The sequence below is a fragment of the Microcaecilia unicolor genome, chromosome 1 (assembly GCF_901765095.1).
Source record: "Microcaecilia unicolor chromosome 1, aMicUni1.1, whole genome shotgun sequence".
In the NCBI taxonomy this organism is placed as follows: Eukaryota; Metazoa; Chordata; class Amphibia; order Gymnophiona; family Siphonopidae; genus Microcaecilia; species Microcaecilia unicolor.
The window spans coordinates 525,787,598-525,809,541 of NC_044031.1; the positions used below are offsets into that span (position 1 = coordinate 525,787,598).

A 21,944-nucleotide genomic window follows, 5' to 3' on the forward strand; every position below is an offset into this window, starting at 1 on the left:
TTCGGATACACCTCGTCTTTAAAGGCCACCCTTTGGTATAATGAGGGAACCGTAGCAATCATATGTCTTCACAAAAAAAAAACTCCACTCATAAATCTTTCATAAAAGCACAGTCATATGCCTCCACAAACACTTGTACTGGAGACACAAAACTCTCATTTATCAATACTTGGAAAGAGTACTTAACTCCAATGTTGATATCTTCAATCTCATAGTCTGGTCCAAACTCATGTGTTGTACTCTTTGCAACTCTTCAAATTTCCAATTTCCTCTGATTCCGATAGGGAAGCCCTGTTTCGCTAATATATAGCTGCTTCAGAGGAATACATAATAATTTTAATCCAAGCATATCTTATCACCCTCTGTCTCCAAATCTCCCTGGGACAGAAATGGTTTCCTAAAGGACAAGTCCATAAACCACTACTAAATGGACTTGGGAAAATCCACAATTCCAGGAATAACATGTATAGAATGTTTGTACGTTTGGGAAGCTCGCCAGGTGTCCTTGGCCTGGATTGGCTGCTGTCGTGGACAGGATGCTGGGCTCGATCGACCCTTGGTCTTTTCCCAGTGTGGCATTACTTATGTACTTATTAATGAGTGCTAAATCCATTAGAGCAGCTTAGTTAAGGACCCCTATATCAGGATCTACCAAGTCAAATGCACTAGACATATCGAATTGTAATAACAGAACTTGGCTTACCCAAAATAATATCCCCTCTAATATCAGAGACCAACATTGCCATTACTGTTCCCGTACTAAACCAACTTCTGAAGCCCGATTAAGAAAACTTTAAAAGACATCATAATGAAATCTTACTCACCAACTAGGGGAATTACCTTTCCTTCCATAATAGACTTAACCAATAAAAGTTTATTTTTTATATAGTCACATCACAGATGGTTTGTCTAAATTCAAAATCAAATCATGATTGAGAAGCCAGTGAGTAACTGTAATACAATGTACCTGTTCATGTGCATTTAAAACTTTCTGTGATTCATCCTGTACTAATCTCTTCAGATGAGATAGCATCAATTCAAAGTGTCTTTCTTTCTCTTTCTCAGATGCCAACTCCGAGATCCGTCGTGACTGGCTATTGTTTTCATCTAGTCTCAGCTGTTGTTCCTGCAAATAATAAATAATCCACTTATCTTTATGAGCAGCCATGATTCTGCATATTGCCCCTTACATTTTCATACTGACTTTGCTTCATCAGTTGTGTTCTTCCCACTTAGTGCACCTGGTTAGGGATTAAAGAAATATTCTTAATTTTTCATAAAACCATGGGGCTCATTTTCGAAAGAGAAAAAAGTCTAAAAAGTGGCATAAAACAGCCTTTGGATGTTTTCCTCATAAAAACGTCCAAATCAGTATTTTTGAAACCTGTTCTGCAGACATTTATCTATGCAATTTTTCAGCGATTCATCCATATCACAAGGGGATGTATGGGGTGTTTCAGGGGCAGGATTCGGGCGTTTCTAACACTTGAAGTTTTACAGCCATAATGGAACAAAACGGAAACGTCTAGGGCTGAAAATTCAACGTTTTGGTCTAGACCTGTTTTTAGAACAAATAAGGCGCATAAAGATGCCATAAATGACCAGATGACCACTGGAGGAAATCAGAGATGACCCCCTCCCACCCCTCATAAAATTTGAATAAAAATATGACTTACCAGCCTCTATTACAGCTTCAGATGTTATGGCCAGGTCTATTAGAGCAGCATGCAGGTTTGTAGAGTAGTCTAGTAGTTAGTGCAGTGCAGGTGCTCCCAGGCCCATACCTCCCCCTACCTGTTATACTTATGGTGGAAACGGTGAGCTCTCCCAAGCTCACCAGAAACCTATTGTACCCACATATAGGTGTCCCCTTCACCCATAAGGGATATTGCAGTGGTGTACAGTTGGGGGCAGTGAATTTTGGAAGGCTCAGTCGGCAAGATAAGGGTGCAATGGTGAGATGTGTACCTGGGAGCTTTTTTGTGCCTCACGGCTCTCCTGGGATGTCTGGGGGACCAGTCTACTAAAAATGCTAGCCCCATCCTACATCCTAATGACTTGATTTTCTACGTTTTTCATTTGGATTTTTTTGTTTTTGAAAATGGACCAAAAAGATAAATTTTTTGAGCACAAAACATCTAGAAAATAGCTATTTTTGAAAAAAAAAAAAAAAAAAGGATAGAAGTTTTTCTTTTTCAAAAATGGCTATATTCTCCACTTGAATTTTGGACATTTTGAGCAAAACATCCAAAGTTGGACTTAGATGTCATATTGAAAATGCCACTCCTGATCAACCAGAATGTGCTCATAGTAGCAAGCCTCTAATTCACCAAACTGCATTAAGATATCAGAAATTTTTTCACCAGTAGTATGTTTATGTTTTATATTAATACAATCAGGCTCATTTTCGAAAGTGATCGCTGGCGATCTTCCGACACAAATCGGGAGATCGCCGGTGATCTCCTGATCCCGGCCAAATCGGTATTATCGAAAGCCGATTTTGGCTGGCCCCAACTGCTTTTTCGTTGTGGCGCCGACCTTCAAGGGGGCGTGTTGGTAGGGTAGTGAAGGCGGGATGGGGGTGGGGCGGGTGCGTGGGTACAAGATGGCCGGCTTTGCCTTATAATGGAAAAAAAGTGGCTGGTTCGAGCAAGCATTTCGCCGGCTGGACATGGTCCATTTATTTTTAGGACCAAGTCACAAAAAAGTGCCCCAATTGACCAGATGACCACCGGAGGGAAGCGGGGATCACCTCCCCTTACTCCCCCAGTGGTCACCAATCCCCTCCCATCCCAAAAAATTTAAAATAAAACATTTTTTTGCCAGCCTGTATGCCAGCCTGAAATGTCATACCCAGCTCCTTGACAGCAGTATGCAGGTCCCTGGAGCAGTATTTAGTGGGTGCAGTGCACTTCAGGCAGGTGGACCCAGGCTCATCCCCCCCCCCCCCCACCTGTTACAGTTGTGGTGATAAATATTGAGCCCTCCAACCCCCCCCCCAACCCACTGTACCTACATCTAGGTGCCCCCCTTCACCCCTTAGGGCTATGGTAATGGTGTAGAGTTGTGGCGAGTGGGTTTGGGGGGGGGATTTGGGGGGCTCAGCACCAAGGTAAGGGTGCTGTGCACCTGGATGCAATTTTTTTTTTTTTTAAGTGCCCCCTACGGTGCCCGGTTGGTGTCCTGGCACGTCAGGGGGGCCAGTGCACTACAAATGCTGGCTCCTCCCACACCCAAATGCCTTGCATTTGCTGGGTTTGAGATGGCCGGGCCCGGTTTCCATTATGGCTGAAAAACGAAGCCGGCCATCTTATATAAACCCGGCAATCCTGCTCTAAACCCGGCGAGCAATTTGGCCGGTGCCAAGCATATTACGAAAATACGCTTGGCTCCACCCCGTCGCGGAGCCGGCCCCGAAGATGGCTGGCCATCAATTTGGCTGGCGCAGTTCGATTATGACCTTCAATGTGTACCAACAATTTAAAGTAAGCCAGTTAACATTTGTTTAAAGTTCACATGATTTATTCACATTTTTAAGGGAAAAAAAGAAAACACCAATATAACAATAACCCAACATATTTACATCAAACTATGAAGAAAGAAAATTAAACATGCAGTTCCTTCATATGCTTGACAAAAATATCTTTTTTTTTGTTTAACAAATTGTTATTCAAATTTTCAAATGAATGCAAACAGATAAAGCAAAAATAACCATTACAACATAGTAATACAATGCACTCCATTTAAGTGCATGTCGGATAAGCACATGCTCTGTTTAACTGCATGCCGGTCCCGTTTTTGGCACCATCAATTTCTATGGGGACAAACTTCGGTTTAGCGAACCACTGATAAGTGCAAGATTTGCTTATGTGCATGGTTCAAGACCGCTCCTCTGCAGGAAAGACTCCGCATAAGTGCGCGCATGGAATATGGAAGCCGATTGGCGTGTGACCACCAACGAGATTTCAAATTTACTGCTTCTTTAACTGCCACAGGCAGAACAAGCAAAAGAATGTTGTTAGGGCGTACACCGGGGTCGTTGTCACGGGAGAACTGTAAGACTAACACTGGCTGAACGAATAGAAGTTCATAAAAAATTAGAAAACAAACAGTCAAGCATCTATTGCTAAAGAATATGGTGTCAATCCCAGTCAAATTTCACGTGTCTTGAAGCAGAAAGATCAGCTTCTGGAAGACTGGCAAAACAATACAAATCCACAACGAAAACGGGCGGGAAAAGCTGAGGAGGTAGAAGATGCTCTTCTTTGGTGGCTTTCTCGAGTCAGGAGCAGACAGTTTCCTGTCAGTGGTCCACTGCTTATGGAAAAAGCTAACCAGCTAGCTGAAAGTCTTGGACTAACTGAATTCAAAGCCACTGTTGGATGGTTGGAAAGATGGAAGGAGAGGAACAGCATAAAATTCAAGAAACAGCATGATGAGAAACAAGACGCTGATGACTTTGGTGCTGAAAATTGGGTTGCTTCATTTCTTCCTACCATCTTGAACGAGTTTGCACCTCGTGACATTTTCAATGCTGACAACAATGGTCTCTACTGGTGAGCGATTCCTGATGGCACACTTGCATTCAAACATGCCGAAACTACTGGAGGTAAAACATCGAAGGACCGACTGACAATCCTCCTTTGCTGCAATATGGATGGGAGTGAGAAGTTGGAACCCCTCGTCATTGGAAAGAGCAAACAGCCCCGTTGCTTCAAGAAAGTTAAGCGACTTCTTGTGTCATACGAGGCTAACGCAAATTCATGGATGACTGGGGAAATTTGGAAGCAGTGGCTAAAGAAGTTAGACACTAGAATGCGGGCACAGAAGTGTCAGATTTTGCTGCTTTGTGATAATTGTGCTGCACACAGGGATGATGTCAGGCTGTCTAACGTCAAGGTGGTCTTGCCACCAAACACTACCTCTCTGATCCAACCTATGGATGAGGGCATAATAGTCAATTTCAAACAACATTATTGGGCTCTTGTGCTATGTTGTCTGATGAGCGTTATGGATGACCAGACTGGCAAGGATAAACGTGCTGTTGAATTGGCTCATAATCTATTACTGTTGGATTCCCTACATATGCAGAAAGAAGCCTGGAATCATGTTACACAGGTAACCATTGTGAACTGCTACAAGCGGGCAAGCTTTAAGGATGTGGAGAGGGACGAAACAGATGCAGTTGTTGTAAACGCGCCAGATGAACAGGTTATTGACATCCCAGCCAGTGTTACTGAAGAGGAGATCCATCGCTACGTAGCCGTTGATTATGATCTACAAACAGCTGAAGACAGCACTGATGTCAAGATATGCGCCTACACACAGGCAACAACTGATGATGGAACAGATAAAGAAATGAGCAGCGAGGCACATGCTGACGAAATTCAACAACCTCCTCCTATCACTTTTGCAAGAGCGCTGGAGAGTCTCAACACCGTGTGGGCCTATCTGGAGGCCACTGGATGTCAGTGCTATGACAGTTTTTACCGTCTGGCAGACGTAGTCTGTGGAACTCACAGACCCAAAAGTGTACAGAGGACTATAACTGATTACTTCAAGTAAGCCTAATGTCAGTTAACTGAGACTGTATACTGTATGTATAATAATAAACAGTACTGTACATATGTTTATCAGATGGCAAGCTTCTTTGGGTCACAACGGTTAAGGGCACGCTCTGGTTAACTGCATGCATTTCTTTGGTCCCAGACCCTTGCACTTAAGCGGATTGCACTGTATAATGAAAGTTACAGCTTATGCAGGCACTTAATATCTAAAGAATCAAATAACCATGTATATCAAATATATAGTGAGCATGACACTGACAAGTGTGAACAGTTAAGGAATGATTGTTTTAAAAGATGGAGTTAGAATTAATAATCTGAGACTATACCTTTATATAGGAGGGGAAAGAACCATTTTTGTCAGCTGTTACTCATTTATATTTTGCTACTAAACAAACATAATTCCACCATGTTATTATGTATTTTAGATAAGTCTTTCCAACAATGGTATATCATTTTAATTGCAATGAATATTAATATTCGTTAAAGTTTAGCAGCATGAGGGTGAAGAGGTGTATCTAATCCAAAGTCACCTGTTATTATAATTTTGAAGGAAATTGGTTCAGAAATGTCCAATATATGAGAAATGGTTTTCCATATCGATGACCAAAAATATAGATAAAAAAGGACAATAGTATAATAAGTGATCAAGAGTACCTATTTCAGTGCTGCAAGGCCAGCATTTACTATCTAGACATTTTGATATCTGGCAACGTTTATTGGGAGTCCACATATATCTGTGTAATGTGAAGAACAACGATTGTGATACTGCCACAGATCTGGTTGATATAGTAATAGCTGACCAAATTACTTTCCAGTTATGTTGTGTGGGGATGAATTTAGTCTCTTTCTTCCAGATGTCTTCTAAGCTTTGAGAGCCTTTAAATTTCCATTGTTGTAATAGTTTATACAAATTTGAGGTTATATTTGTACCTCTTGAAATTTGGTGACGTAGAGGGCATAATCGAACGGCGCCGGCCAAATAGCAGTCCTAAACTGTATTATTGAAAAAGATGGCTGGCCATCTTTCGTTTCGATAATACGGTTGGGGCCGGCCAAATGTCAGAGATGGCCAGGTTTGAGATGGCCGGCATTGGTTTTCGCCAATAATGGAAACTAATGCCGGCAATCTCAAACCTGGCCAAATCCAAGGCATTTGGTCGTGGGAGGAGCCAGCATTTGTAGTGCACTGGTCCCCCTGACATGCCAGGACACCAACTGGGCACCCTAGGGGGCACTGCAATGGACTTCAAAAATAGCTTCCAGGTGCATAGCTCCCTTACCTTGGGTGCTGAGCCCCTCAAATCCCCCCCCCCAAACCCACTCCCCACAACTGTACACCACTACCATAGCCCTTAGGGATGAAGGGGGGCACCTACATGTGGGTACAGTGGGTTTTGGAGGGCTTAACATTTACCATCACAAGTGTAACAGGTAGGGAGGGATGGGCCTGGGTCCACCTGCCTGAAGTGCACTGCACCCACTAAATACTGCTCCAGGGACCTGCATACTGCTGTCAGGTTGCTAGGTATGACATTTCAGGCTGGCAAAAAAAAAAAATTTTTTTTTTTTTTTTTGGTGGGAGGGGGTTGGTGACCACTGGGGGAGTAAGGGGAGGACATCCCCGATTCCCTCTGGATGTCATTTGGTCAGTTGGGGCACCTTTTTGAAGCTTGGTCCTGAAGAAAAATGGACCAAGTGAAACTGGTGAAATGCTTGTCAGGGCCGGCTTTCTTTTTTCCATTATCGGGCGAAGCCGGCCATCTCGTGAGCACATCCCTGTCCCACCTTCGCTATCCTACCGACACGGCTCCGCGACGGAAAGCAGTTGGCGCCGGCCAAAATCGGCTTTCGATTATACCGATTTGACCGGGTTCAGGAGATCACCGGCCATCTCCCGATTTGTGTCGGAAGATGGCCAGCGATGTCCTTCGAAAATAAGCTGGAGAGTGTCCAGCGGGTTGGTTCTTCTCTCTTCAGTGACTTAATGATTATATTAGACTAGTAAAAAAGGCCTGTTTCCGAAACCAATGAAACGGGCGCTAGCATGTGGTTTTTTTTTGTGTGTGTGTGTGTATGTGTCACAGAGTTATTTTGTGTGTGTGTGTGTGAGGGTGCGGTGTGTGTGTGCAGGTTGTTGATGTGTGTCTTTTTTTGTTTTGTTTTTTGCTTGGGGGTTGGGGGATGTGCTGTACTGTGCTAGCAAAGTGGGTTGGATTGGTGTGTGGCTTTGAGGGTGTGTTTCTGTTGTATTGTGTGTGTGTGGTTTTGTCTGTCAAGGAGGTTTGTGGAGGGGGGTCTTTCTGTTGGTGAAATGTAAATGTGGTTGTAGGGTGGTCAGCCTTTGTTGAATGTTTTTTTTTTCCAAGTTTTTTTTTTGTGTTGTGCTGAGGCAGCAGTGTTGTTTTAGATGGGTGGAAGGTAGAGGAGCACGTTCTTTGTCGGTATTTTTTGGCCGTTTCAGGGCTGCTGTAGGGGAATGCTGGAAGAGAAATGTGCTGTTGGAAGCAGCGCCATCTTTTTCCATTGGGCTGGGGTTCTGGGCATCCTGGAGGTGGGTGACAGCTTGTCTGAGGACGGGGATGGTTGTTTTAAGTTGGCGGAAGGGAGAAGAGCACGGTCTCGGGCCGTCGGGGGGTGATCCGGTATGTTTGGTCCATTTCAGGCCGGCTGCAGGGGAATGCTGGAACATTTATGCGCTGCAGGAATCAGCGCCATCTTTTTCCGGGTGCTTGGGGAATCCCTGAGGTGGGAGACAGCTTGCCTGAGGCTGGGGATGGTTGGGCACGTCCTTGGCCGCTTTGGCAAAAGGGGAAGAGGAAGGGGGTGGGGAGTTACCTGCAGCCGCCTGAGAAACCATGTATTCTTTGTTTGTTTTGTATTATTAGTTTGCATTTCTGTTGAAGAAAGAGTGGATGCCTTTTGAATGATGGAGGTGGTGCGTCGGTGTGCGGTTGTTTCGTTAGTTTGGCAGCCAGTCTCCAGCGATTCATAGGCAGGGAAGGAGTACTCCTCCCCCTTCCTTGGTCGCTGTTTGCTGCTGGCTGGGTCGTGGATAATCCTTCTAGCTGGGCCGCAGCTTGTCCTGTTCTCCCACGTCCCAGATGGTGACGGGCACGTTGTTTTCCGGCTCCTCTGACTCCACGTCAAGCGATCCCAAATATAGTCTGTGCTATAGGCCCTCTGGCACTCTTCAGTACTGGCATTAGGCATTTAAAAATTTCTCCCCCCCTCCGGTCTATTTTTGCACATACCCACAGCAGGAATATTCTTCTCTCATTCCAGCGGTGGTTCTGTGCTCTCCGTGCTGCACAGATAATGAGCCATTCTGCTGGGGAATGCTCCTCCCTTATTGTCACGTAGTTTCCTCTGATTGGTCTGTCTTACGTTGCCTAGTGTTGCCTGGGAACGGTGGTGTGATGGTTCTTTGTGTTTCAGAATGTTGAGGGTGTTTTTTCTGATTGGTCCGTCATGCGAGGGCGGGGCAGAGAGACATGGTCAGTGTTGTGGCTTCACCACCATGAATCCATGAACCCTTCAGTGAGTGACTGAGTGACTTCAGAACGTTGTCTTCAGAACGTTGAGGGTGAGTTTTATTATAGTAGATGCTATACAATGCTTTAGTTGTATCCATTGGTAGTGAGAGTAAGAAGGTAAAGAGAATTTGCTTTGTAATGTTTCAAAATTAATCCAATTATCGTCCAATTAGTTGATTTATATGCCAAATTCCGGCCTTGATCCAAGTTGGCCAAAATATATCTGGAACAAAATGTGTACTCCTTCCCTCATGCTAGTAATTCCATCTTTAGCAATGTTTACAATATGCCTACAGAGGATGGGCCACTCTCTTGTGATCAAATCTGATAAAGTGTATTCTTAAACCCCACCACAACCACCACCTTTAATAACCAAGTGTTATGACTTCTCCCGGACATCTCCTGTGAACTGTGCTGGTTCCTTCTCATTGCCCGCTTATGTGCTAAAACTAGTGAAATCTGAAATCTCATTATATCTTCCTAACTCTACCTTCTTTGCTGTACCGAAACTTGGGTTCAGAATGGAAAAGAAGGCCTGTTTGAATCTCTCCCTGTAGACTATGAGGTCTTTTCCCTTGCTAGGTCAGCAGGGAAAGGAAGGGGGTAGCCTCGCCATTTTTCACTCATCTGCTCCTCAAGTTACTAAATTTCCCTCTCCTCCTCCTTACTTGGAAGTACAAGTACTTGCTGTTCGCATATCTGCACCAGTCCCTCTTACTCTATTTATTTTTTATTGCCCACCATCTCTTGCCTCAAATCAATGGGACTTAGTAAATCAAGCACTCAGTGATATTTCTACTCACTTCTCTAATGTCTTAATTTTGGGTGATTTTTAACACTCATGTCAATGTTCCTCAGCTGCCCCATTCTAAGACTTTTCTGTCCCTTATTTCTCATCTCTTTCAGTGGGTTTCCTGTCCTACCTAACCAGGGTGGTCACACCCTGAATTTGGTTCTCATTCCATCAGATGGTCTGATCATTTTGCAATTTCTTTTTGGCAAGCTTACCCAAACGTCCCAAATTAACCTTATAAACCCACCATCATGATTCCTGTTCTGACGATGATTATATCTTAAACTTTGTTTTCCAATCTCCTTCACGTTCATCCCCTAGTCCTTTCTTTGCCATCTTACCTACATTATACCCCTCCATTCCCTTTTCCTTTTGCCTATCCTATCCTTGTTGCACCTTCACATGTTCATCTTATATATTCTTAGGTCTTCCTATTACTACATTTACTACAGTTGTAATATTCTCCTTCAGGACTTTGTAATTTTATTTACTATGTAAGCCACATTGAACCTGCAATGTGTGGGAAAGCGCGGGGTACATCTGAAGTAATGGATTGTTCCAAATATGTATGAACAAGGAAGATGTGTATGGTGATTGAACAAAAGAATCAAGTGTTGTAAAAGTGGTTTGAGAAGTAGCAATTTCATTGTATAGGTGAGTAGGTATTTATGACCATAGTAGTACTTGTGTGGGTAATATTTTCCAGAATTCTGCTTCAAACTGTAACCATAGTGGAGCTTTCTTAATGTCATTGGTTGTAATCCATAAGGCATTTAGTTGTAATAGATATGCCAAGTTGTATTCATAAAAGCTATGGAAATTGAGACCATCCTGATCCTTCGTGCCCTTTAATCTTTTTAGAGAAATACGAGGAGGTTTATTAGCCCATAGGAATTTTAGGAATTTAGTTAGCATTTTTTAAATGATCTTATAAGTGCCAGGTTTTAAAAGAACTGGTAGCATGCTGAGAATGTAATTAATCTTAGGAGTTAACATTTTTATGGTGTCAAGTCCCACCAAGATATTCTTAGAGGGGACCACTTTGAAGTTAGCTCAGACGTGTATTTTAATATTTGATCCAAATTTAATTTTATTGTAGTTTCCAATGAAGGGCCAAATAATATACCAAGATATTTTATTTATTTATTTGTTACATTTGTATCCCACATTTCCCCACCCTATTTGTAGGCTCAATGTGGCTTACATAATACCGGAGAGGGAATTTGAAGACTCCGGTGTGAACAAATACAAAGTGATGTTGTGGTAAGATAAAGTTCATGTGGCACATTAGGGCATCGTACAATGGAAGAGTTATGGTATGTCCATTACGTACTTTAGTTTTGTTGTGTTGCAGATGTCAGGCATTTATGTTGGATCGGCCGGGTATGCCTTTTTAAACAGGTTAGTTTTTAGTGTTTTCCGGAAGTTTAGGTGATCGTACGTAGTTTTCAAGACTTTTGGTAATGCGTTCCACGGTTGTGTGCTAATGTAGGAAAAACTGGACGCGTAGGTTAATTTGTATTTGAGTCCTTTGCAGCTTGGGTAGTGCAGATTTAGGTACGTTCATGTTGATTCGGATGTGTTTCTAGTTGGTAGGTCGATCAAGTCTGTCATGTATCCCGGGGCTTCACCGTATATAATTTTGTGAACCAGAGTGCAGATTTTGAATGCAATGCATTCTTTGATTGGGAGCCAGTGTAGTTTTTCGCGGAGGGGTTTTGCGCTTTCAAATCGCGTTTTTCCAAAGATAAGCCTAGCTGCCGTGTTTTGAGCGGTCTGAAGTTTAAGGTTTGTTCTTTACACCTCGCATAGATCTCATTTCAGTAGTCTACATGGCTTAGTACCATTGATTGTACCAGGTTGCAAAATGTTTCCCTCGGGGAGAATTGCTTCACGCGTTTCAGCTTCCACATTGAGTGGAACATTTTTTTTGTCGTGGATGTCACTTGGCTCTCTAGTGTTAAGTCGTGGTCCATAGTAACGCCGAGGATTTTCAGGCTGTCTGAGATGGGGAGGGTGTAATCTGTTGTGTTGATGATTGTGGGGTTGTCCGTGCTGTGTTGGGAAGAGACAGTGTGTTTTTTCTTTGTTGAGTTTTAGTTGAAATGCATTAGCCCACGAGTCCATGGTGTTCAAGCTGTTATTGATTTTGTTGGTGATTTCTGTCAGGTTAGATTTGTAAGTTATGTATATTGTGACATTGTCTGCATAGATGAAAGGGTTAAAGCCTTGGTTGGGTAGGGACTTGGCTAGTGGGGTCATCATTAGGTTGAAGAGGATCGGTGATAGCGGTGATCCTTGTGGTACTCCACAGTCTGCTTTCCACGGTGATGATATGTTTGAGTTTGATTTTACTTGATATGTTCTTGTGGTTAGGAAACCCTTGATCCAGCTAAGTATGTTTCCACCGATCCCGAACTTATCTAGTAATCTTATTAATATATTATAGTTTACCATGTCGAATGCACTAGACATATCGAATTGGAGGAGGAGGAGGAGGATGTTTTTGCCTATTGCTATTTCCTGCTTGAATTTGGCTAGGAGGGTGATTAGTACTGTTTCTGTGCTGTGGAGGGGACGAAAACCTGATTGTGATTTGTGTAATATTGAGAATTTATTTATATAATTTGTAAGTTGTTTGGCTACCATGCTTTCCATCAGTTTGACTATCAAAGGGATGGATGCTACTGGACGGTAGTTAGTGATTTCATTTGTTTTTTTCTTGGTGCCTTTTGGTATCGGGGTGAGTAGGATGTTGCCATTTTCATTAGGGAAGAGACCTTGCTGAAGCATGTAGTTTAGGTGGGATGTGAGGTCTGCTATGAAACGGTCAGGGGTGGATTTCAATAGGTAGTTGGGACAGGTATCCAGTTTGCAGTGAGTGTTGGAGAACCTGCTGATCGCTTGCGTAACTGTATCGACGGTAAGGAGGGCGAAGTTTAATCAGGTTCAGTCAGCCGGATATTCTCCAGTGGTTGGGTCCAACTCATAAAGGAAGTTTTCGATGTTAAAGTTGTCATGAGGTAGCGTGTTGCGTAGGTTTACAATTTTTTCATTGAAATACTTAGCAAGTTCATCTGCAGATGGGATGTCTGTATTCGTGGTAGTGACCAAGTTAGTGTCTAGGAGTTTGTTCACGAGTTGGTATAATTTCTTCGTGTCTTTGTAATCTGTCCCTATTTTAATTTTATAGCATGATTTTTTGGTCTGTCTTATTGCGTATTTGTATTTTCTTTGGGATTGTTTCCATGTGTTGAGTGTATGTTCGTCTTTTGTTTTTTTCCATGCTCGTTCGAATTTCCTGGATTGTGTTTTTAGCTTTTTCAGTTCATCGTTGAACCACTGTATCGAGTTATGCTTTTGTGAGGTTCTTTTTCGTAAGGGTGCTATTTCATCTATTTATTTATTTATTGCATTTGTATCCCACATTTTCCCACGTGTTTGCAGGCTCAATGTGGCTTACATATTACCGTTAATGGCGTTAGCCGATTCCGGTCTGAACAAATACATGGTATGAATGAATACAAGGTGATATTGTGGTAGATAAGGTACATGTATGATAGGTACAATTGAGGGGAACTTAGAGAGGGAGGGGGGAGGAAGAATCAGGTAATGTCCTTTGCTTGCATTGTGTTGCAGGTGTCCATGTATTTTTATGTTGGGTCGGTGTGGTATGCTCTTTTGAATAGGTCTATTTTTAGTGCTTTCTGGAAATTAAGGTGGTCTGGCATAGTTTTTACTATTTTTGGCAGTGCGTTCCATAGTTGTGCACTTAAGTAGGAAAAGCTGGATGCATAGGTGGATTTATATTTGAGTCCTTTGTTCCTTGGGTAGTGGAGGTTTAGGTATGATCGTGCAGATTTTGTGGTGTTTCTGGTTGGCAGGTCAATAAGGTCTGTCATGTATTCATGTGCCTCACCGTAAATAATTTTATGAACAGTCATGCAGATTTTGAAAGTGATACCAAGTGAAATCAAAATCAAACATATCATCACCGTGGAAACCAGACTGTGGAGTACCGCAAGGATCACCACTATTACCGATCCTTTTCAACCTCATGATGACACCACTACCCAAGACCTTATCCACCCAAGGCCTTAACCCATTTATCTACGCCGATGACGTTACATTATATATCCCCTACAAACGTGATTTGGCAGAAATCACCAACGAAATCAAGCTCAGCTTAAACATCATGAACTCATGGGCTAATGCATTCCAACTAAAACTCAATATAGAAAAAACACACTGTCTCATCATCTCATTCCAATACAACACATACAAACCCACAAACATTAACACCCCAGGATACACCTTCCCTATCTCAGACGGCCTGAAAATTCTTGGAGTAACAATCGACTGTAACCTCTCACTAGAGACCTAAACGAAATCCACCATAAAGAAAATGTTTTTCTCAATGTGGAAACTCAAACGCGTGAAACCATTCTTCCTGAAGGAAATATTTCATAACCTGATATAATCAATAGTACTAAGCCAAGCAGACTACTGTAATGGAATCTATGCGGAATGCAAAGATCAAATCATAAAAAAACTTCAGACCGCCCAAAACAGAGCAGCCAGGCTTATATTTGGAAAAACGCGTTTTGACAGCACCAAACCACTCCGAAAAAAACTCCATTGGCTACCAATCAAAGAACATATCACAGTATGCATTTGCACTTTTTATCCCATTCCATGAGGAAGTATATGGAGTCTGTTTGTGATATCCATTCATTGTTGTATATCAGTTGCCAGAATGTTTTCGTGTCTACTTGACCTCTTGTGCTGTAGGATGTGTGTTCTTGTATTTGGTGTAATCCCTTCTTCCGCCAGTGTAGGGATAGGTTTAGTTTGTAGTGGTCAGTCCAGGGTGTTTCAGTCCAGTTAATATATCTGTTATTTTTAAGTTCTGGTCTGTTGAAAGTTTATGTGAGATGAGATCAAGTGTGTGCCTTTTGACGTGGGTTGCTTGCATTTGTGGCCATTTGAGATCCCACAAGTGGAGGAATTCCTTACATTCCTGTGCGTTGATTGAGTTTGGGTCTTCTAAGTGAAGGTTGATGTCTCCTAGTACTAGTACATTGGAGTTAGTTTAGCCTTCGTTCCAATTACCTGGAGGTCTGTAAATCAAGACACAGTTCAGATGTTCGCGTAGGGTTTTGTTGTGGATTCTGACTGAGGCAATTTCTCATTTTAAAACTGTTGGTGACCATTTGAAAAGGCATTTATGTGTATCCCAATTAAGACTGGAGGCATTGAGGGGCATTGTTTCAGTTGCATTTAATTTGTATCCGGAAAAATTGGAGTATTTTTCAATAGTATCCATGATGTGAGGTATAGAGGAAGGGGTGGTGTAAAGAAGTATGTCATCAGTGTAGGCAGATACCTTTGCAGCCATGGGGCCCATGTTAACCCCTTTAATATTTGGCCCATGTTAACACCTTTAATATCTTTTCAAACATGTATGGCAATTAATAGGGGTTCCAGAGGGATATTAAAGCGTAAAGGAGAAAGTGGGCAACATTGTCTCGTGCCTCTCATTGGGAAGAAAGGATCAGAGTGAATACCATTCAGATATAATCAGGTGGTTGGGGCAAAATACAAGACTAATTAATTGAATGACTTTGAGAGAAAACCCAAACCATTGAAGTGTATTAAATGTAAATGACCATTCAACTCTATCAAATGCTTTTTCCGCATCAAGCCCTATGGCTGTATAGGGGTCATTTAAATCTTGTGTGTGTGGTAGTACATTGATTAAAAGCCTAGTATTATCAGAGGAGTACCTCCCATGCATAAAACCAGTTTGGGCAGAGTCAATAATTTTGGGTAAGACTAGTTGTAATTTGTCTGCTATAATTATAGCAAAGATTTTAGCATCTTGATTTATTAACGACAGAGGTCTATAATTCTGGACTAGTGAGGGGTCTTTATCTGGTTTTAAAAGGACAATTATAGTGGCCTCTGTAAAAGAGTCACAAATATCCCCAGAGCTAATGATATAATTATAGAAGGAGCTCATTATAGGACTAAGTATAATTTGGAAAGCTAGATAAAAGTCAAGAGTCAGGCTATCTGGCCCCGGTGCCTTTTTTGCCATATTTTTTAAAGTGGACAGAATTACTTCTGTTATTGGAGCAGCTATGAGAGAATTGTCTATTTCATTTACTGTATTATGTGATAGATCACTTAGGGCCACTTTTACCAAGCTGTGGCAAAAGGGGGCTGGTGCTGGCGCGTGTTTTACGCATATGCAGAGGCCTCCTTTACCACAGCTGGTAAAAGGGAAGTCTCACCTTCCTGCAGGAAATGGCCGTGCGGCAAGTAAAGCGCTTGCTGCGTGGCCATTTTGGGAAGGAGCCCTTACTACCACCCATTGAAGTGGCGGTAAGGGCTCCCTTGTTAACCTGGCGGTAACACTGCCCAATTACTGCTGGGTACACTCTAGTGCTACAAAAATAAATACATTTTTGTAGCTCCAGAAATGATGGCGCACTAGGGGTGGGAAGTACTGCCAGGCTGCCTAGGGGCCCAGAGTACTCTCAGTCCGCCCTTGGCGTAAATGCTGACATGCTATTATTCTATAAAGGTAATTCTACACATAAATACTGATAAACAATTTGTGCTTAGTGTGCAGCATCCTAGAGCCTAAATTTCAGAAACCTTTTCAGAATTAATCCCATAAATTGGATCGTTGAAAATAAACAAAGTTAAACAGTTATCTGTTTAGCTTTAGTCCTCTTTTTTTCTGCATTTAGACTTAGATGTACTGTATAAGTTATCCAGAGAGAGGCTGAATATTGCCAGTCTCTGGATAACATTTTGGCCTATCCCTTGAACTCATTTAAAAATGATTAACTTTGACTGCAAAGAGTTTTATACAGTCAATGGTTAAGTATTCCCTGGGCCAGAAAACTGAAATGAGAGCACTGGCCATTGGCATCTTTTGATGAATGTACAACTGCTTTTGTATATTGCTCCCACAGAGGTTGTTTGGCAATTAAGGCTGCAACCATCTGAACCAATACTGAATTTGAGTCTTTATAATTTGTATAAAATAGATTTTCTTGAGCCATAAAAACTAGTTTTGTCCTATTTATGATGCTATAATAGTAAAATAAATATACTAAACTAAAATTCAACAGAGAGAAAACAAACTTTCTGTTATTATCTAACCCTCACTGTGTCATAAACTGTCACAACTTCACAGCTGATGATGTAACTTATCCACTGGAGTCCCAACTAAAGATGCTTGGTATAAAAATTGATTCCTACATGTTACTCAACATCCAGGTCCAAGCAGTCATCACAAAAACCTTTAAAGCAATGTGGAAATTAAAAAGAATCAGGCATCTCTTCCCTAATGATATGTTTAGAGCCTTAGGACAAACATTAGTATTTTCACACTTCGGTTATTGCAATGCCATTTATGCTGGCTGTAAGGAATCTTCCTTGAAAAAACTGCAGACAGCTCAAAATACAGTAGCTAGATTAGTCTACAGGGCTACGAGATTTGAAAGTGCAGCCCCTTTGCTTATAAAGTTACACTGGCTCACAATCAAAGCAAGAAAAACATTCAAACTATGTACATTTGTTTTAAAAACCCCATATGGCTTAATCCCTAATTACATGCAACCTTTAATTGATCTCCCCCTTCACAACACTCTCCCTGGTTCGAGATTATCCAACCCTCCAGTATCCCAGTTGCAAAAATGTGATCTATAAGTCAATCTACATGTCAAGATTCTCTTACTTCTGTACCAAATGGTGGAATTCCCTTCCAAAATTCATCAGATGGGAACCTAATTATTTGATATTCCAGAAATACCTTAAAGCCTCTCTGTTTAAGCAATTTCTAACGGATGATCATAATTAATTTAAACCCCTAATTATAAACTAATTCAATTTCTCAGTTCCATTCTAATTGTTATTATACATGGATAACTATAAATTGTTACCTTTTTGCGTCTAGCATTAATTTCCATATTATAATTATTCAATCCTCATTTATTTTGTTACTACTACTACTTAATGTATACTATCCCATATCACTTTTTGTACTGTTACTCACAATAAGTTGTTAGCCACATTGAACCTGATCTACTGGGATAATGTGGGCTATAAATGAAATAAATATACTAACTTACTAAGAAAACTTACCCTTTGTAAGTGGTTGGTATTTTCCAGTACTTGAGAACGTAAAAATCCATTTTCTTTTGTCAGGTATTCACATTTTTCTGCTATTTTGTTACATAAATATTTATCCTCATCAGCAGATAATTCTTTTTCCTTTAGCTGCTGCCTTAGTTTGTCTGCTTCTTTGCTAAAAGGATAAAGGGTAAAGGGTCAAATAGTGCTGATAATTTAACAGAATTTGTTATCTAGTGAACTCTTTGCAATTGTAAGGTTACACTTATTAAAGTATTGATATTAATATACATTTATGCTATTTGCCCCATATTATTTAAAAGAAGTCAAATTTCTGTCTATGAGGCCTATATACTAATAGTCAAATTCTATATACGGCACCTAGAGTTATGCGTGCTTAATTGGGCACATGCCAAATTTAACATGTGTAACTTAATTGAATAATGAGCTAATCAGCACTGGTAATTGGTGATAACAATTAGCACTAATTGGCCCAGATTAGGATTTACGCATATATCATATTCTATAATGATCTGCGTGTAAATCCTAAAGTGCATAATAATTTTGTGGCATGACTAGGGGTGTTTTTAAGGCGTTCTTTAATTTTATGCTCATACATATAGAACTGTACCTAATTGTAGGTGCCTGCAACTAGGCCTGCTCATAGCAGGTCTAATTGCAGGCACCTACAGTTAGGCGCAGCTATGCACTAAGCGCAATTCTATAAAGGACGCATACCTCTTATAGAATCTCACTAAGCATGTTAAATATTCAGCACACATTTTTAGGTGCTACTGATAGAATTTGGCCCTAAGCACATAGCTTGCATTGTTAGTAAATAAGGCCTTAGTGTATATATTCAGATGTGTGCCAGCATTCAAAGAGAATACAAAACTCATGTTTCTTGGCCAGGCTGTGTGGAACTAAGAGATCTAAACTTTCATCTCTCAAAACATAACCCCTCCATTATTTTCCACTGTAGTATGCACAGCATGCTCTATCAAGTCCAGCCTTTTCTCCTCCGGTGCATGATCTGCTCTAACCAGGTTGGCCTTACTCATTTTCCCAGTTGCTCCTAGGCAGGTTTCTCATGATGTGATCCACACTGTTGTGCCTGCTCTTTCAGCTTACCCACCTTCCCCCAAGGAACATAAACAATCCAAACTGACTCCATTCATCACCAAGAACTTCTCAAAGTTCTCCAGTGATGTGTGCTCCTCCTCTCTGCCCTTTCCCATTCATTACTCCTCACACAGAAGTTGGTGCATTTTCTGCTTGCTGTCTCCTTCTATTTCAAGACAAAGAACTAGATCTGCAGACTTTTCTGCTTTGCTTCCTCAACTGGGTCCCCATTAGCATTGTATACACAAGCCAGGTCAATCTTCTTCTCTCCAAGCATACTCCACATCCTAAAAACCCTGTTAATACTATATTTCTCTGTTCTGGCCTTTCCCTTTCCTTGCTACCCATTTTCCATTAAGTTTCCCATTCATGCTGTGTGGAACCAAAGAATCAATCATTGGACACACCCCAAATTCAACATCTATACATGCTGTAAGACACAGAAATGCAGGTCCTGTGCCTCTTCTCCTTGAGGAGGAGCTGTTTGCCTTCCAAATGTATCTGTATCGACAGAAACAACACTCTCTAAAGTCTGTAATGACCTGTTCCTTGCCAAATCCAGAGGCCACTACTCCATCCTCATCCTCCTCGATCTATCCGCCGCTTTTGACACTGTCAATCATGACTGACTTCTTGCCACACTGTCCTCATTTGGGTTCCAGGGCTCTGTCCTCTCCTGGTTCTCCTCCTATCTCTCCCACCGCACCTTCAAAGTTCACTCTCATGGATCTTCCTCCACCCCCATCCCCTTATCTGTTGGTGTTCCCCAGGGATCTGTCCTTGGACCCCTTCTCTTCTCAATCTACACCTCTTCCCTGGGCTCCCTGATCTCATCTCATGGTTTCCAGTATCATCTTTATGCTGATGACACCCAGCTGTATCTCTCCACACCAGACATCACCGCGGAGACCCAGGCAAAGGTATCGGCCTGCTTATCCGACATTGCTGCCTGGATGTCCAACCGCCACCTGAAACTGAACATGTCCAAGACCGAGCTTATCGTCTTTCCACCAAAACCCACTTCTCCTCTTCCTCCACTTTCTATCTCAGTTGATAACACCCTCATCCTCCCGGTCTCATCTGCCCGCAACCTTGGAGTCATCTTTGACTCCTCTCTCTCCTTCTCTGCGCATATCCAGCAGATAGCCAATACCTGTCGCTTCTTCCTCTTTAACATCAGCAAAATTCGCCCTTTCCTCTCTGAACACACCACCCGAACTCTCGTCCATGCTCTCATTACCTGTCGCCTGGACTACTGCAACTTACTCCTCACCGGCCTCCCACTTAGCCATCTATCCCCCCTTCAATCTGTTCAGAACTCTGCTGCACGTCTCATATTCCGCCAGAACCGATATACTCATATCACCCCTCTCCTCAGGTCACTTCACTGGCTTCCGATCAGATACCGCATTCAATTCAAGCTTCTCCTTCTTACCTACAAATGCACTCAATCTGCTGCCCCTCACTATCTTTCTACCCTCATCTCCCCTTACGTTCCCGCCCGTAACCTCCGTTCACAGGATAAATCCCTCCTCTCAGTACCCTTCTCCACCACAGCCAACTCCAGGCTCCGCTCATTCTGCCTCGCCTCACCCTATGCTTGGAACAACCTTCCTGAGCCCTTACGCCAAGCCCCCTCCCTGCCCGTCTTCAAGTCTTTGCTTAAAGCTCACCTCTTCAATGCTGCGTTTGGCTCCTAACCCTTACCGTTCAGTGAATCCAGACTGCCCCAATTTGACTGCCCCTATCGGACCGACCGTTCACTTGTCTATTAGATTGTAAGTTCTCTGAGCAGGGACTGTCTCTCTTTGTTAAATTGTACAGCGCTGCGTAACCCTAGTAGTGCTCTAGAAATGTTAAGTAGTAGTAGTAGTGTATGGTTGGGTGTTTTCTCTGGTGTCTTCTCCTTTGGTCTGACCTTATTCTATATAGGTGTTCCTGTGAGTTGTCTAACTTGGCTTTGTCTCAATTTGTGCTGGGTCCTAGTCCAGAGAGCTGGAGGTTTTTCTGCCCTGTCTCAGTACTGGGTCATTATTCCAGTTTGTGTTTGTGATTGTTCTTGTACCTGTTTTGTTACTGCCTTGGATCCTGCTGTCTTTCCAGATTGTTCCACCTTCCAGTTTATTCTGCTCCTGTGCTGGATTCCTGTCCCAGGCTTTGTCTGGTTCTTGCTTTGCCTTGCCTTTTCCTTTGGACACTTGCTAGGGTGAATGAATGCTAATTTGCCTTTAACGTTTGAGGTTTGCCTTAATTAAACTACCTTAACGAGCTCTGTTGGTCTGCACTCTGTTTCATATTTTTTCTTCCAAAGGCGGAGATTGCCACCATTTTCATTCACCCAAAACAGTAGCAAATGCTATTGAAAATAATAGCAAAAGATTATTAGAAATAAGGGACTACCTATGCATGGTCCATCTATAAAAAGTCAAAAATTGTTCCAGTTGGATAGGCAATGCCTTAAAAGGTGAAAGACAAAAGATTTTTTATTTGACAGCTTTTTCATTTATTTGAAAGGTTCCCATATGTAGATATAAATATCATGAATAAAAATTGAATATCAGTAAAACAGCTTAAAGATTATTGCAGCTGATAGAAACAGCAGCTCTAAACTCTTTATTTTGTGTTTATTTTCTGCACTGTTTTCTGTACAATACAGATGGCCAAATTTCAGTGAAGACATCCTGTTTCCTGATGGGTTCATCTTAACTGTTGTTGTAATCTGCCTTGGGAAGCCTGGTGTTATAAAGATAGAATATATTGAAATTAAACGGAAGTAAAATT

The 21,944-nt window shown here is 41.9% G+C and overlaps 1 protein-coding gene across 2 annotated transcripts in view; it reads right to left on the reverse strand.

The window, feature by feature from the left end:
• LOC115460397 (myosin-11-like) overlaps positions 1 to 21,944 on the reverse strand; it is a 241,640-nt gene that overhangs the window by 30,960 nt on the left and 188,736 nt on the right. Inside the window, exons 8-9 of one of the 2 annotated variants that reach the window (XM_030190178.1) lie at positions 18,054 to 18,216; positions 968 to 1,126 (exon numbers count right to left, since the gene is read on the reverse strand). In XM_030190178.1, the coding sequence (XP_030046038.1) occupies positions 968 to 1,126; positions 18,054 to 18,216 (322 nt within the window). The remainder of the gene's footprint in view (positions 1 to 967; positions 1,127 to 18,053; positions 18,217 to 21,944) is intronic. The other variant, XM_030190179.1, reaches the window with a different exon arrangement.